Source organism: Lissotriton vulgaris, chromosome 2_1 (assembly GCF_964263255.1).
Source record: "Lissotriton vulgaris chromosome 2_1, aLisVul1.2, whole genome shotgun sequence".
Classification (NCBI taxonomy): domain Eukaryota; kingdom Metazoa; phylum Chordata; class Amphibia; order Caudata; family Salamandridae; genus Lissotriton; species Lissotriton vulgaris.
The window spans coordinates 343,971,543-343,984,342 of record NC_141687.1 but is presented as its reverse complement, the minus strand read 5'-3'; the positions used below and the strand labels follow the sequence as shown (position 1 = coordinate 343,984,342).

Below are 12,800 nucleotides of genomic sequence, written 5' to 3'. Positions count from 1 at the left end.
CAGCAACATGTCTGCGGTGTGGAAGCCTCTGCAGCCACTCAGCCCAGACGTGGATTGTAGGTTAGGTTTTCAGGGGGCATCTCTAAGATGCCCTTTGGTGCATTGTACATTACATCTCACACTGGCATCAGTGCAGGTTAAAGGTGCTGAGAAGTTTGGTACCAAACTTGTCAGTCTTCAGTGTAGCCATTGTGGTGCTGTGGAGTTCGTAATGACAACCTCCCAGCACCATATACTCTTAATGACATCACTGCACTTACAGTGCCCAGGAATAGCCCTGGGTACTGTAGGGGCACAGGGCTCATGCACCTGTGCCCACACCACTGACATCGGGCACCCAGCTAGAGGGGTGACTGAGGTATGCCAGGGCAGTGGGTTGGTGGGCATGGCACACAGGGATGTTTGCCATGTCGACTCTTTGTTTAGGTCTGTACTTAGGCACTCACCCTGCAAAGGCAGTGTGTGGGTACTAAGGTGCACAATAAGTGCTGCAGCCCTTAGGGGTTTTCTCCGGTCACCATGCCCTAGGTATCTAGGGTACCATTTACTAGGGGCTGACAGGTGGACAGAGATGCCAATTGAGTTTGGTTTCAACACAGTTTCTAGGGAAAGAACACAGGTCCTGGGTACCTGGTTGGCAGGAACCCAGGGCACACTCAGTCAAAGCACATCAGCAGTCAGGAAAAGTGGGGGCATACCAAGGCAAGAAAGACGGCACTTTCTCACAACAATCAACGCTTCATGGGTTATGTGGCGCCAAGAAAGATCGGGTCGTGCACAAACATACCATCTCTCGATGGGTTGTCCTATGCATCTAGGTCTGTTCTTTGGCAAAAAAGGAACCTGTAAAATTCAAATAAAAATAATCACAAAGTCCAAGAGAAAAGGAGGACTTTAATGTAAAAGCCACAGTACTGCTCTCTTCAAAGGCCTAGGAAGAATGACTCACAAGCTAGATTCTAATTCTAAAAGGAACAGACACAGAAGGAATGGCAGGAGCCATAATCAAAAGTATACAAAGCATTAAAGGGAAAGGAAAGGGAATTAGAAAATAATATATACAATAAAAAATAAAACACATTTCCCCTCTAACGTTCCATACTTTTCCGTCTTGTGCAACAACACTGTTGCGATTAACTTGAAAAATTTTAATAGGTTTACCAAATCTCAGTTCACCTTTAAGTGCAATGCCAGGTTTACGTACTCTGACCCATTCTCCAACAGAAAATGATGGATCTTTGACTTTCATGTTGACATCATAATGGCATTTGCTTTTGTATTGTTTAACCTAAACTCTTTTGGCAACATTATCAATATCAAATTCAGAATTACCATTCTTTGTAGCCTTTTTGAACCACCAGGGACCTCCAGTAGGACTGCGTGCCCAGTCCACCAGGGCGACAGCAGCCACTACTGCTTTGGGACTCGGAGTTCCACTGGTTGGCCTCTGAGGCAGCCCTGCACACGCTCACTAAACATTACTGCCTGGACAGCCAAGTCCGAATGTAAAAGTTATTTACCTTCGGTAACGATGTATCTGTAAGACACATATGTAGTTATAGGTTCCTTACCGCCCCACCTATACTCCCCGTTTTTGTGAACTGATTCTAGGGATCGGGACTCTCTTCTAGCGCCCTGGTTATGTGCACCAGTTGTCAGTGTCTTAATTAGCTCTGCGCTTCTGACGTGGAAAGTTGTCAGAACTGACGTCAGCTTGCATGGGCGGCGTCAAGTAGATGCCACCTACCGATGTGCAGGGGTACTGCTACGAAAAATGTCTCCGGATCCAGTCTGACGCCTAGGGGTTATTCTAAGGTAAGGAATCTATAACGACATGTGTCTCTTGTTAAACTTGACTTTGATAACGCTCTTTTTGGTTGAGACTCTGTCTAGCTGCAGGTCCCTCACCGACCCCCTATCCGTCCATTCTGCGTATTGGACTTTCTCCATTAATAGTATCCCAAGTCTAGGAATCTGGAGACTGGTTAAAGGCAATTTGCTTTTGGGGCTCTGCATCTGGGAGCATAGACAGCCTCTGAAACAACTGATGTCAGCTCGAGGGGATGGCGCCTACATAGGCTCACCTGTCTTTCCCGTAGTGGATCGGCGTCAGTGTGGAGTTGCACAGCACCCCTAATGGTTCGCATAGGTACTGCTGAAAAGCTTCTGGATCCAGTCTGGTGCCTGGGTAATAATAATTTCTGGGAAATATTCAAAAGGTGAGGGATCTGTGATCAGATGATCTCTACCAGAAGGAGTGTTACTGACAATAAGTAACTTGTTCATTAGTTATTTAGAAAAACGTGCTTTTCCTTTCTGTATAAAGTACTTTTGATATTAGCAATTAATGAATTCCACCAGCAAATGTACAGTGCGTCCACAATGCCTTTATAAGTGGTATTTTGTCAAAGAAAAAGATTTTTTGTATGAGGTGTGGAAGAAAACATTTGTGTTTTTCTTTCTGCAGGTGACCAGACAAATTCAGGAACATGAACAGGACTCAGAGCAACGTGAGCAGATGTCTGGTTACAAACGCATGCGAAGGCAGCACCAGAAGCAGCTGATGGCATTGGAGAATAAACTAAAAGCAGAGATGGATGAACACCGTCTTCGGCTGGACAAAGACCTGGAAACACAACGTAATAATTTTGCTGCTGAGATGGAGAAACTTGTTAAGAAACACCAGGCAGCCATGGAGAAGGAGGTAGGAATCCCTGCTCAGTTGCAGCTATTTTAAGTGGCAAAGGTTAACGCTTGACCCTGTAGTATTGTGTCTGCATAAATTGTCTGTTTATGAAACATGTTACTATGTCAAGTTTGTACGTTTTCTTCAGAGTTTTAAGTTTTGTTCACTTAGATGTTTCTCCTCTAGTACTAGGCATATTTAATGTATGTGTTGTGATTAAATGACACACAATTCGAACAAATTATGGAAAAGAGGCATCCTTGGTAGATATTAAAGATACGTTGCTGAAACTGACTAGATAGACCTAAGCTCACTTACCTTATTGCAACATTTCACAGTCTGTACACCATATCTTCATCCCTCAGTTGATGGAAGGCACTGGAGTTAGTATTGTTGCTATCATATGGACGCCCTCATTTCTCCAGAAAAGAAGTCTGATATTACAGATAGTCCCTGTCACCAAGTTTATTTAATATTTGCCCAAATTCCACTGATTGAAGTTTGTCCTTTGCCGACAACACTCAAATCTGTTATGGCTTCAAGAGACTGGTTTTCAAGTTGCCTGTCTTCAATTTTGTGACATTGACACATGGATCAAAAAAAAATCTGCTCAACTAAATGGTGGCATGACAGTCCTTGCATTATGACATCCGACAACCTTGTTGCGATCCTTGGATATTTGTGCAAAGTATCACAATACACGTAACAGTGAAAATATTGTGTATGGGCTAGGTAATATACTTTATGCAAATTTGAAAGTTGATTTCACAGCTACAAATATCATATGCTTTTCCTGTGTTTAAAGTGATTCATTTGATTCCATGAAAGCCGTGTTTAACTGGTTATCAGTCACGTAGTAAATAGACTACAGAATGTCTTTGTATGGAGACCACAAAATATATAGATCGACATCTCCAGAAATGAAAAATTAGTCTGCATCAACTAGTCTATAATGAAAGACACCCTGTTTACACAAAATCCAAATTCCTACACTGATTTCTAGTGGGGGCCTGCGTGTAATATAAAAACTTGTGTATCTGAAAGACTTCTAGCTACAGATTTCTTACCTTTGAATTTCCCACGTGTCCGGCTGGATCTGGCAACTTTTGCTGAGCAATACCCCTTAGGCGTATCGTCTGGTGAATCCCTTCGGCTTCACATGGCATCGGTTATGTCGTCACAGTACCTGCATAGGCGCCACCCAGGCACTCAAATGTCAGTTCTATTCTTTATGCGCCATATAAGTGCTGTTCCGGAAAGAGCTATCTCTCTGTTGCTTTTTGACAGGTTTTTTCTCGAGTTTTTGTTGGTAATTTTTTCTATCTTCATGTGCGAGGGATGTCTTCAAAGAAGACAGGTTTCAAGCCGTGCAGTGCCTGCCACCTCATATCGGTTAACAACCCCCACCTAGTTCGTCTCTCGTGTCTTGAGCGCGACCACGACTCAGTCATGCTCGGACTGCCGGGCTATGTCTCTGAAGGCCTTGAGGGAGCAGGAGATGAAGCTCCTTGTAACCTGACAGTCAACACTATCGAGTGAGACTCCGCGGGACAGTTCCCGGAACCCTAAGTCCTATGTCTCACTCGAGTCCTCTGGACACTCAGGGAAGAGGCATAAGAAGAAGTCTAAGTGGACTTCATTTTCATCTCGGCTGTCGACGAGAGAGGTAAGGATCACCGATTCTCTAGGCACGGTCCTGCGGAGGTGGAGCCTGGGTTGACTTCGCGCCTCTCTTCCTTTCCGGGAGCCGGAGCGATCCCCGCTCAGATAAAATAATTTTATGAGGCAATACTCTCCGTATTTGAGCAGGCCAACCCCTCTGGTGAGCTCTCGGGCCCTGCTGGGTCGGAGAATGTCCCATCGGGATCAACGCCATCTGCTCCGTCGCCGGTAGTGCCTCATGGATCTGGGTCAATGCTGGTTTTGCCGCCGTGACCTTCTCCAGTATCAGGCCCAAAGTCGGTGCCTGTGGCGCCACCAGTGCCAGCCCCATCCTCATCCCTGACGACACGGAGTTGGAACAACTTCACTCAACACAGGTTCCGACTTTGATTGAACCCAGGGGTTCCATGTTGTCATCTAAATACTTTGAGGATGTTCTAGGCTCAGGAGGTGAATGGGAGGGGACAATGGACCCTCTGGTACACCAAGATGACTCGGACTGGTATGGGGAACTTGTGAAAGCCAGTGGAATGGACACTTCTCCACATACTGGCATGCGCTCTCCACCAACAGTGGCTACGGAGGAGGGGGCTTCCTATGGCATGGTGGTAAAAAGGACAGCTGATGTCCTTGGACTAGAGCTACACTCCGTGCAGGTCAGGACTAATCTCCTGACAAAAGTGCTTTAACCTCGGGCTTCCACTTCCGAACCCCCTTTGCCCTTTAATGAGGCACTTACAGATGTCCTTTTAGGCACTTGGTCCAAGCCTAGCACAGGGGCTCCTGTGAATAGGACTGTTGTACACCGCCATGGCACAGCACTGGGTGATTCAAAGTTCCTCAGCCAACACCCCACCCCGGGGTTTTTGGTAGTGCAGGCCTCTACTTCCCAGGACAGGGAATCCAAGAGATTGGATGCATTTTGGAAGAAATTGTTTTCTTCCTCCCGCCTGGCATTGCGATCTCTAAATACTGCATGCTTATTGGGCCGTTTCTCCCATTCCCTTTGGGACATAGTTGCGCATGTGCTGCCACAAGTCCTGGAGAAGGTCTGGGCTGTGGCTCTCCAAAGCAGGAAAGGATGGGAGAGATGCTGCAAAATTCACATTTCGGTGTGGCCTAGATGCGACCGATTTGCTGAGCAGATAGATTTCAACATCAGTGACGTTAAGGCGCCACTACTGGCTTAGGACAACTGGCTTCTTGGGCGGTGTCTACGCCAATCTCATGGACATGCCCTTTGATGTAACCCCTCTTTTTAGAGAAAAGGCAGATTCGGACCTCGTCAGGTTCAAGGACTCGAGCTATAGCCATATCCTTGGGCCACTCCTTTACTCCTCATGGCCAATCTTCCTTTCGGTGCAATGTAAGAGGTTTCCAGCCGCGTCAGCCCTATCCCAGCCACCGTTCTACACAGACTGCTCAAGCCGTGCGAGTAAGTGGAGGCAGTGCATTCCGATCCATGAATAGAGGCCAGAAGTTGTCTGCCACGCTGCTCCCGGCAGCTGCAGCCTCCAAGGACTAGTCTGAGTCTGCTAGACCACACTACCCTAGTTGGCGGGAGAATTCATCATGTCCCCACTGAAGGTCCATAACATCGGATAAGTGGGTTTGGCAGTTCATTTATGAGGGCTATTCTCTGCCTTTCCTTTCTTTTCCTCCTCCCATTCTGCCTAATCAGGAACGGCTGACCGAGGATCATTTGAAATAGCTCTAGGAGGAAGCTACAGCTTTCTTTCCAAAGGAACTATAGAAAGGGTCCCGTTTCAGAAGTAGACAGTGGATGTTATTCCCGCTACTTTTTGATTCCAAAGACGAACAAAGGGTTTCAGCCCATTTTAGATCTTCGAACCGACAATCTCTTCATCAAGAAGAAGAGGTTCAGGATGCTCACAGTAACTCAGGTTTTGTCTGCCCTAGACCAAGGAGACTGGATGGTAGCTTTGGACCTTCAGGATATGTATTTTCACATTCCCATCCTGCCGGACTACAGGCATTACCATCGGTTCAAGGTAGGCAGCGAGCCCTTACAGTTTACTGTGCACCCCTTCAGCCTTACCAGTGCCCCTCTGGTGTTCACCAAGGTGATTGCGGTGGTCGTAGCTCATCTGCGCAGGTTTGTGTTGTCAGTGTTCCCCTACCTCGATGACTGGCTTTGAAGACATCCTCGCCCAAGGCAGTCGTCTCCCACCATCAGACTACTGCAGACCTCCTGCATTCGCTGGGGTTCTCGATAAACGTGCCAAAGTCACACCTGACTTCTTCTCCGATACTCCCTTTTATCTGAGCCATATTGGGCACAGTGGAGATTCAGGCCTATCTTCCCGAACAGCAAGTCCAGCATATTCAGGTTATGATTCCAATGTTTCGGCCTCTATCTTGGATTTCGGGTAGATTGACTATGAGGCTGTTGTGCCTCCTGCATCCTGTTGGTAAAGCATGCCATGTGGCGTATGCAGGCTATGCAGTGAGACCTTGAGTTTCAGTGGACGCCGCATTGAGGATTTCTCACAGACATTGTTCAGATCTCGGAAGGAACAGCAAGAGATCTGCAGTGGTGGTTGACGAACCGTGATTTTGTCAATAGCAGACCACTCTCCCTTCCCCTACCAGAATTCACAGTTGGGATGGTGCAGCCATCTGGGAGATGTGGAGATCAGGGGACACTGGTCTCCAGCGGAGTGAGGACTCCACATAAATCTGTTGGAGCTCCTAACGATTCGATTGGCATTGAAAACATTTCTTCCCTCTGTCTGGGGTAAGCAAGTGCAGGTGTTCACGGACAACACCACCTCCATGTGGTACTGCAACAAGCAGGGCGGGTGAGGCCCTGCGTCTCGGGACATGGCTGGAACAGCTAGGCATAACCCTGATGGTTCAACACCTGGCAAGTTCTCTGAACTCCAGGGGCGACAAACTCAGCCATCGATGCGTAGTGGATCACGAATGGCATTTCCAGTCAGAGGTGGCACAAGTACTCTTTCAGCAGTGTGGAGATCTTTGGTTAGATCTGTTCCCCTCCGAAGAGAACGCACTGTGTCAGCAATACTGCACAATGGAGTTTCCAAGGCGGCTATTACTCGGCGAAACCTTTTGTCTCAAGTGGGGCTTATGCCTCCTGTATGCCTTTCCGCCCATAGTACTGCTGCCCAAAGTTCTGGAAAAGATCAGGAACGACTAGGCTCAAGTCATTATTGTGGCTCTAGACTGGGCAAGGAGAGTCTGGTGTCCACAGCTTCTGAAAATGAGCATCAATCCTCCAATCAGGCTGCCCCTTTGGGAGGATCTTCTGTCACAATAGCTGGGGAGGGTCCTTTACCCAAACCTGTCAACTCTTCGCCTCAATGTATGGGGATTGAGCTGCGACAGTTGATGGCTTTTGACCTTCCTCCCAAAGTATGCAACATTACTTTGGCAGTCAGGTGGCCCTCCATAAAGATGGTATATGACTGCCATTGTCAGAATTTGTATTATACTGCACAGAAAGGTCTGTTGACTCTCTTTCTGCTTCTCTTTCCACTGTTCTTCTTTTTATTCTTACCCTTGCCCAGTAGGGCTCTGCTTTGGGTACACTTACAGGGTACAGGGTTATATTTCTCCTTTATCAGCCTTTCTGCTAGCGATAACATCTGCCCGGAGGGTGAGCGAGTTGAAGGCTGGCTTGTACGACTCCCTACATGTTATTTCCAGATAAAGTGGTGCTTTGCACCTGTGCTTTATTCTAGCCGAAGGTGGTGACCCCATTCTATCTGTGTCAGTCGATCGCGCGGCTCACCTTCTTTGCTCCCCACATCCCTCTTCGAAAGAGGAGTGTCTACACTGACTGGACCCAAAAAGAGCGTTGTTCTTTTACCATGGCCACAAAAACGAATTCCGGTGGATGACCAACTCTTTGCGTGGTACATGGGAGATAAAAAGGAGCTGACCGTTCAGAAAAGGACCATTTCTCGCTAGGTTGTTCTCTGCATTAAGATCTGCTATACCCTGACTAAGAAGCAGCCCTCTGTGGGGATTAAGGGCGCATTCTTCCAGGGGAAAGGATCCTACTGTTGGCTTGGCTAGGGGTGTCTCAACCCTGGACATCCGTCAGGCAGCAACGTAGGCATCTTTGCACACGTTTGCCAAGCACTACTGCCTGGACAGTCAGGTCCACAAAGATGGGCATTTTGTCTATTTGATCCTGTAGGACTTCCTAGTGTGAGGAACTGGTCCGCAACCCACCGTCCGGAGGGTATGGCTTGGGTACCTATTTCAAAGGTAAGGTATCTGCAGGTAGAAGTCTCTATCAGATTAACAAGTCACTTACCTTTTGTAACACATTATCTGGTAGAGGCTCTAGCTGTAGATTCCTTACAGGCCCACACTTGCCTCCTCGCTTTGCAGATTGATTTTGTAAGGGTTAGGTTACTCCTACTTTCAGGCCCCTCAGTTAATTTGTAGCTCTGTGCATTTGGTGTGGAAAAAACAAAAAGTACTGACGTTCTTGCACCTGGGTGGAGCCTATATAACACCGGGAAGTCATAACCAACTCTAACAACGCTGACGAGGTTTCGCGGAGCCGAATGGAGCCACCCGACGGCACGTGCTAGGGGTATTGCTTGAGCAAAAGTTACCGGATCCAGCCTGATGCATGCAAAATTCAAAGGTAAGGAATCTGCAGTTAGAGTCTCTACCAGATAATGCTTTACCGAAGGTAAGTACTTGTTCTTTTAATTCATAATCATATCAACCCTCTTTGTTGAGATAGGAGATTAGTTAGGATCAGAATCTGATTATGTCCTTGCTCAGAGCTTCCCCCTCCACATGACAGACTGAAAGTGTTTTGAATGCTAGAACTATGGTCCAGCTCGTGATCTTAAATTCAACTATCAGGAATCTTATGTGTAAAGATTAATACCTGTATACACCATTATACTTTAACAAATGTGCTTTTTCCCAAACGTTTCTAATAACATTCTTTTCTAAAATATCATTCTCTTTATTAAACATACATGTTTTCTAGAGCTCCGGAGAGAATGACAGGCCTCACACACAGTTCTCTAATTCCACCATGCCCTTTCTCCCTACTTTGCACAGCTCGTTACTCTGCCTGAATGTAATCCTATAGAGGCCAAAGTATTCATGAGGGACCTCGGCAAGCATCAAATCACTAAGAAATACCAATCTCTCGTTACTAACAGTGCTACGACACTGGACACACTTCGAGAGACCTGGCAGGCGGACCTGGGCCTGCTCGACGACTATGACTGGCCCAAGGCACTGGAGTCCCCGACGGCGCAGCTATCGCTTCGCGACTGTGGCTTATTCAATACAAATACTGTAGGAAGCGGGCTTTGTATATTCTATAGCAAAGTGATGTATAGTGTGCACAGAGTCCAGTGGAACCCCAAAGGTAGGCAGAGGTAAAGTTAGATAGAACTTTATTCTCTATTTGTGACAGTGTGTTCGAGCAGTAATGCAAGGACAGTGTTAAGCACTGTTGTGCACACCCAGTCAGCAAATAAATTCACACACTCAAAGACTGAACTTTAGACCAATTGTTTTTGTATAAAAATATTCTTTTAGTTTTTTTATTTTCTAGAACCAAGCAAGCCTGGCACAGGTAAGCAATATGTACTTTAAAGTAGTAAGGCTATTGAAATACAGTTTGAACGATAATTGTATTTGCACTTTGATTTACAGTATGGATGCAGAGACATGCAATACGTAGTAAATGCAGTACATAGACTTGAATGGTCTTTTCAGTAAAATAGCAGGTAAGTAACTTTTGACATTACTAGGCTTACACAGAGTAGTTTACCTAGATACTGCTCTGGGATATTTTCTGAAAACAGGTAAATAAAATCGTTTTTGTTAGTTTGTGCAATTTAAAAGAATTTCTTAAGTTTCTCAAACTCCACACTTTGAAACTTTTGACAGAAAAAAGTCAATGTTATCCAATGGAGGAAAATAGTGTTATTGGTTTTGAGGTAAGTATTTGGTATTGGGAATTGAGTTTCTGGGGGTAGACTCAGGGGTCCTCCAGGGTCGAGGATGCACTCTTGTTACACTCTGAGCATCACTAGGGCGGCCGGGTGCAGAGTGCTGAGACCAAATGTTATCCAATGGGTGATAAGTGGCCTACGGATGGTGGCTGCTGCCAAGCAGGCCACTCGGCTGTGGGAGCAAATCTCCTGGACTTTAGCTCAGGGCAAATGGTGAAACAAAGTAGCACCAAAGGTGCACCCTCAGCTGCACTAGGGAGGCTGGGTGCATGGTGCTGTTTCAACGTTGGATGCCCTCTTGGTTTCTATGGAGGACCGCCATTTTGCAAAAGCCCTGCAGGCAGGGAGACAAAGGTCTTCTGGGTGCGACCACCACTTCGAGAGGTAAGTTGGGAAGTTAGCGGTTGGTTCTCTTCCAGGGGATACTCATCAATAGTCATAATCTATGAATAATCCCCGCCCATGTGCGGGATCCCGGAGCATATAGAAAATACATATATGTACATATATATGCATATGTGAAAACATATACATGCAGCCTAAAATATTTCTAAAATGGCAAAGATGCTGAAATTACATAGGTTTGCATAGTAGCAGCTATACTCTCCCAACCCCTAAGGAAGAAAGAGAGCAGTAAACATTTGTCATACATCCACGCTTTATTGCCATAGAAAAACCTGTAATTGCAGGCATTTGCCGTAGTCTGCAGCAGAGTATAAAGAAAACAAAGAAAACTGACACCTTGCCTTTAAGGCATTAGAGTAGGAGTACCGTGCCTTTAAGACCTGCAGGCGACCCCCTGCTCTTATGATGCACCACAGGTGGCAGTTAGGTCAGTTCTTTTTCTGGCTCCTTCTGAGAGGATCCTGGAGTTTTAGCTCTTCAGTATTTGACTAAAACTGGTTTATTAAGAGAATTTCTCAGAAAATTCGACATTATTTGGTTTATAAAGGCTCCTGCTACTGTTTTTGTGGACTTCCACTGATTTTCTTCCAGTCAGAATGCCAGCTTTATTTATGAAGTGTCCTTCCTGTGGCAAGAAAATGGCACTGGCAGATCCACACTCGGTGTGTATTGTGTGCCTTCCATCTTCACACAATCCTGACCAGTGCCACCATTGTCCGAAGTTCTCCAGGCGAACCTTGCGCGACAGAGAACGGATTAAACTCCATGCTATGCTGGAAAAGGACAAGATTCTTTACTCTAAGTACAACAAAGCTGAGTGCCACGTTCTCAGCTTAATAGACCACTCTTTCAGTCTTGAAATGTATCTCAAAAAATATATTTATTTGTTTTTTGCAAAGATATTTCTTTTGAATTTTTAATTTTTAAACATCTGGCATTGATGATTCACAAGCAAAAATAAATACTTCCTATTTATATTAATTGCAAATTAGGAAGGAAGGAAAAGCTCGAAATATCAAGGCAAATTAGTGAATATATACAGGGGGTGTTGGAAGGGTGTGTGAAGCAATATGTACAAACTAGACACTTAAATTCAAACACATTCATCAGACTCATACGACGTCATTTTTACAACAATATACAATTATGTGAGACAGACAGTGGGGGTTATCTGTGGTTGGGAAAAAAGATTTTGTGTGAGGATAAAAATCGGTTTCCTTCTTTTCCGCTGATCCGGAGTAAGCGGTTCCTCTGGCCTGTTTTCAGTCACCTTTTAGACGGTTCGTGTCTGGAACAGTGTGCGATGCCTTCGGTCTTCAAAACTTGTACTTTTTGTACGTGGCAGATGTCCGTGACGGACCCACATCTTATTTGTATATGGTGTCTGGGCGAGCACCACGACTATGGCGCTGGGAATGTGGAACCGCTTCTGCCTTTTGAAGCATCTCTTTATGATGCCCTTTTGGGTACCTGGTTTCTGCCAGCTTCGGGTGATCCGGTAGCGCATTCTGTTTTGCACCACCACCGTCCTGCTCCACATGATCCGGTTTGCCTTTTGATGGACCGTGATGTGCAGGAGTTTGTTTTGCAAACTTCCTCCTCTACCCTGCCCCGACTAATGCGTCCTCCTCTACCCTGCCCCGACTAATGCGTCCTCCCTCCCCGGATTCCAGATGGCTTGAGTCATGGGGTCGGAACATCTTTGCCTTCACTAGTGCTGCCTTACGGTCCCTAATTACAGTGTGTTCTGGGGTGGTACCTTTTCATTTAGCATCCTTTAGATGCTTTGTGTCATTAGCCTGGCAGTAAGCCTTACATCCTCTTTTCGCATAGTTGAGGGGGATTACCCTTTCAATCTGATAGAGACATCTAGCTGCAGATTCCTTAAGTTAGAATATCCCCAGGCATGAGACTGGATCTGAAAATTTTTTGCAGCAGCACCTCTGCACTCTGGGTCGTGACGTTAGCGAGGTCATATAAGTCCCTCCCGACGCGCTGATGTCAGTTTCCTTCTTTTCCGCGTGCAACGTGGATCCGGAGTGAGCTCCTCATTTTTTACGCTT

At 46.0% G+C, this 12,800-nt stretch overlaps 1 protein-coding gene across 2 annotated transcripts in view; it reads left to right on the top strand.

The window, feature by feature from the left end:
* Positions 1-12,800, top strand: part of TAOK1 (TAO kinase 1) — a 1,246,355-nt gene that overhangs the window by 852,798 nt on the left and 380,757 nt on the right. For both annotated transcript variants that reach the window (XM_086955104.1, XM_086955103.1), the window contains exon 14: positions 2,468-2,704. In XM_086955104.1, coding sequence (XP_086811230.1) covers positions 2,468-2,704 — 237 coding nt within the window. The remainder of the gene's footprint in view (positions 1-2,467; positions 2,705-12,800) is intronic.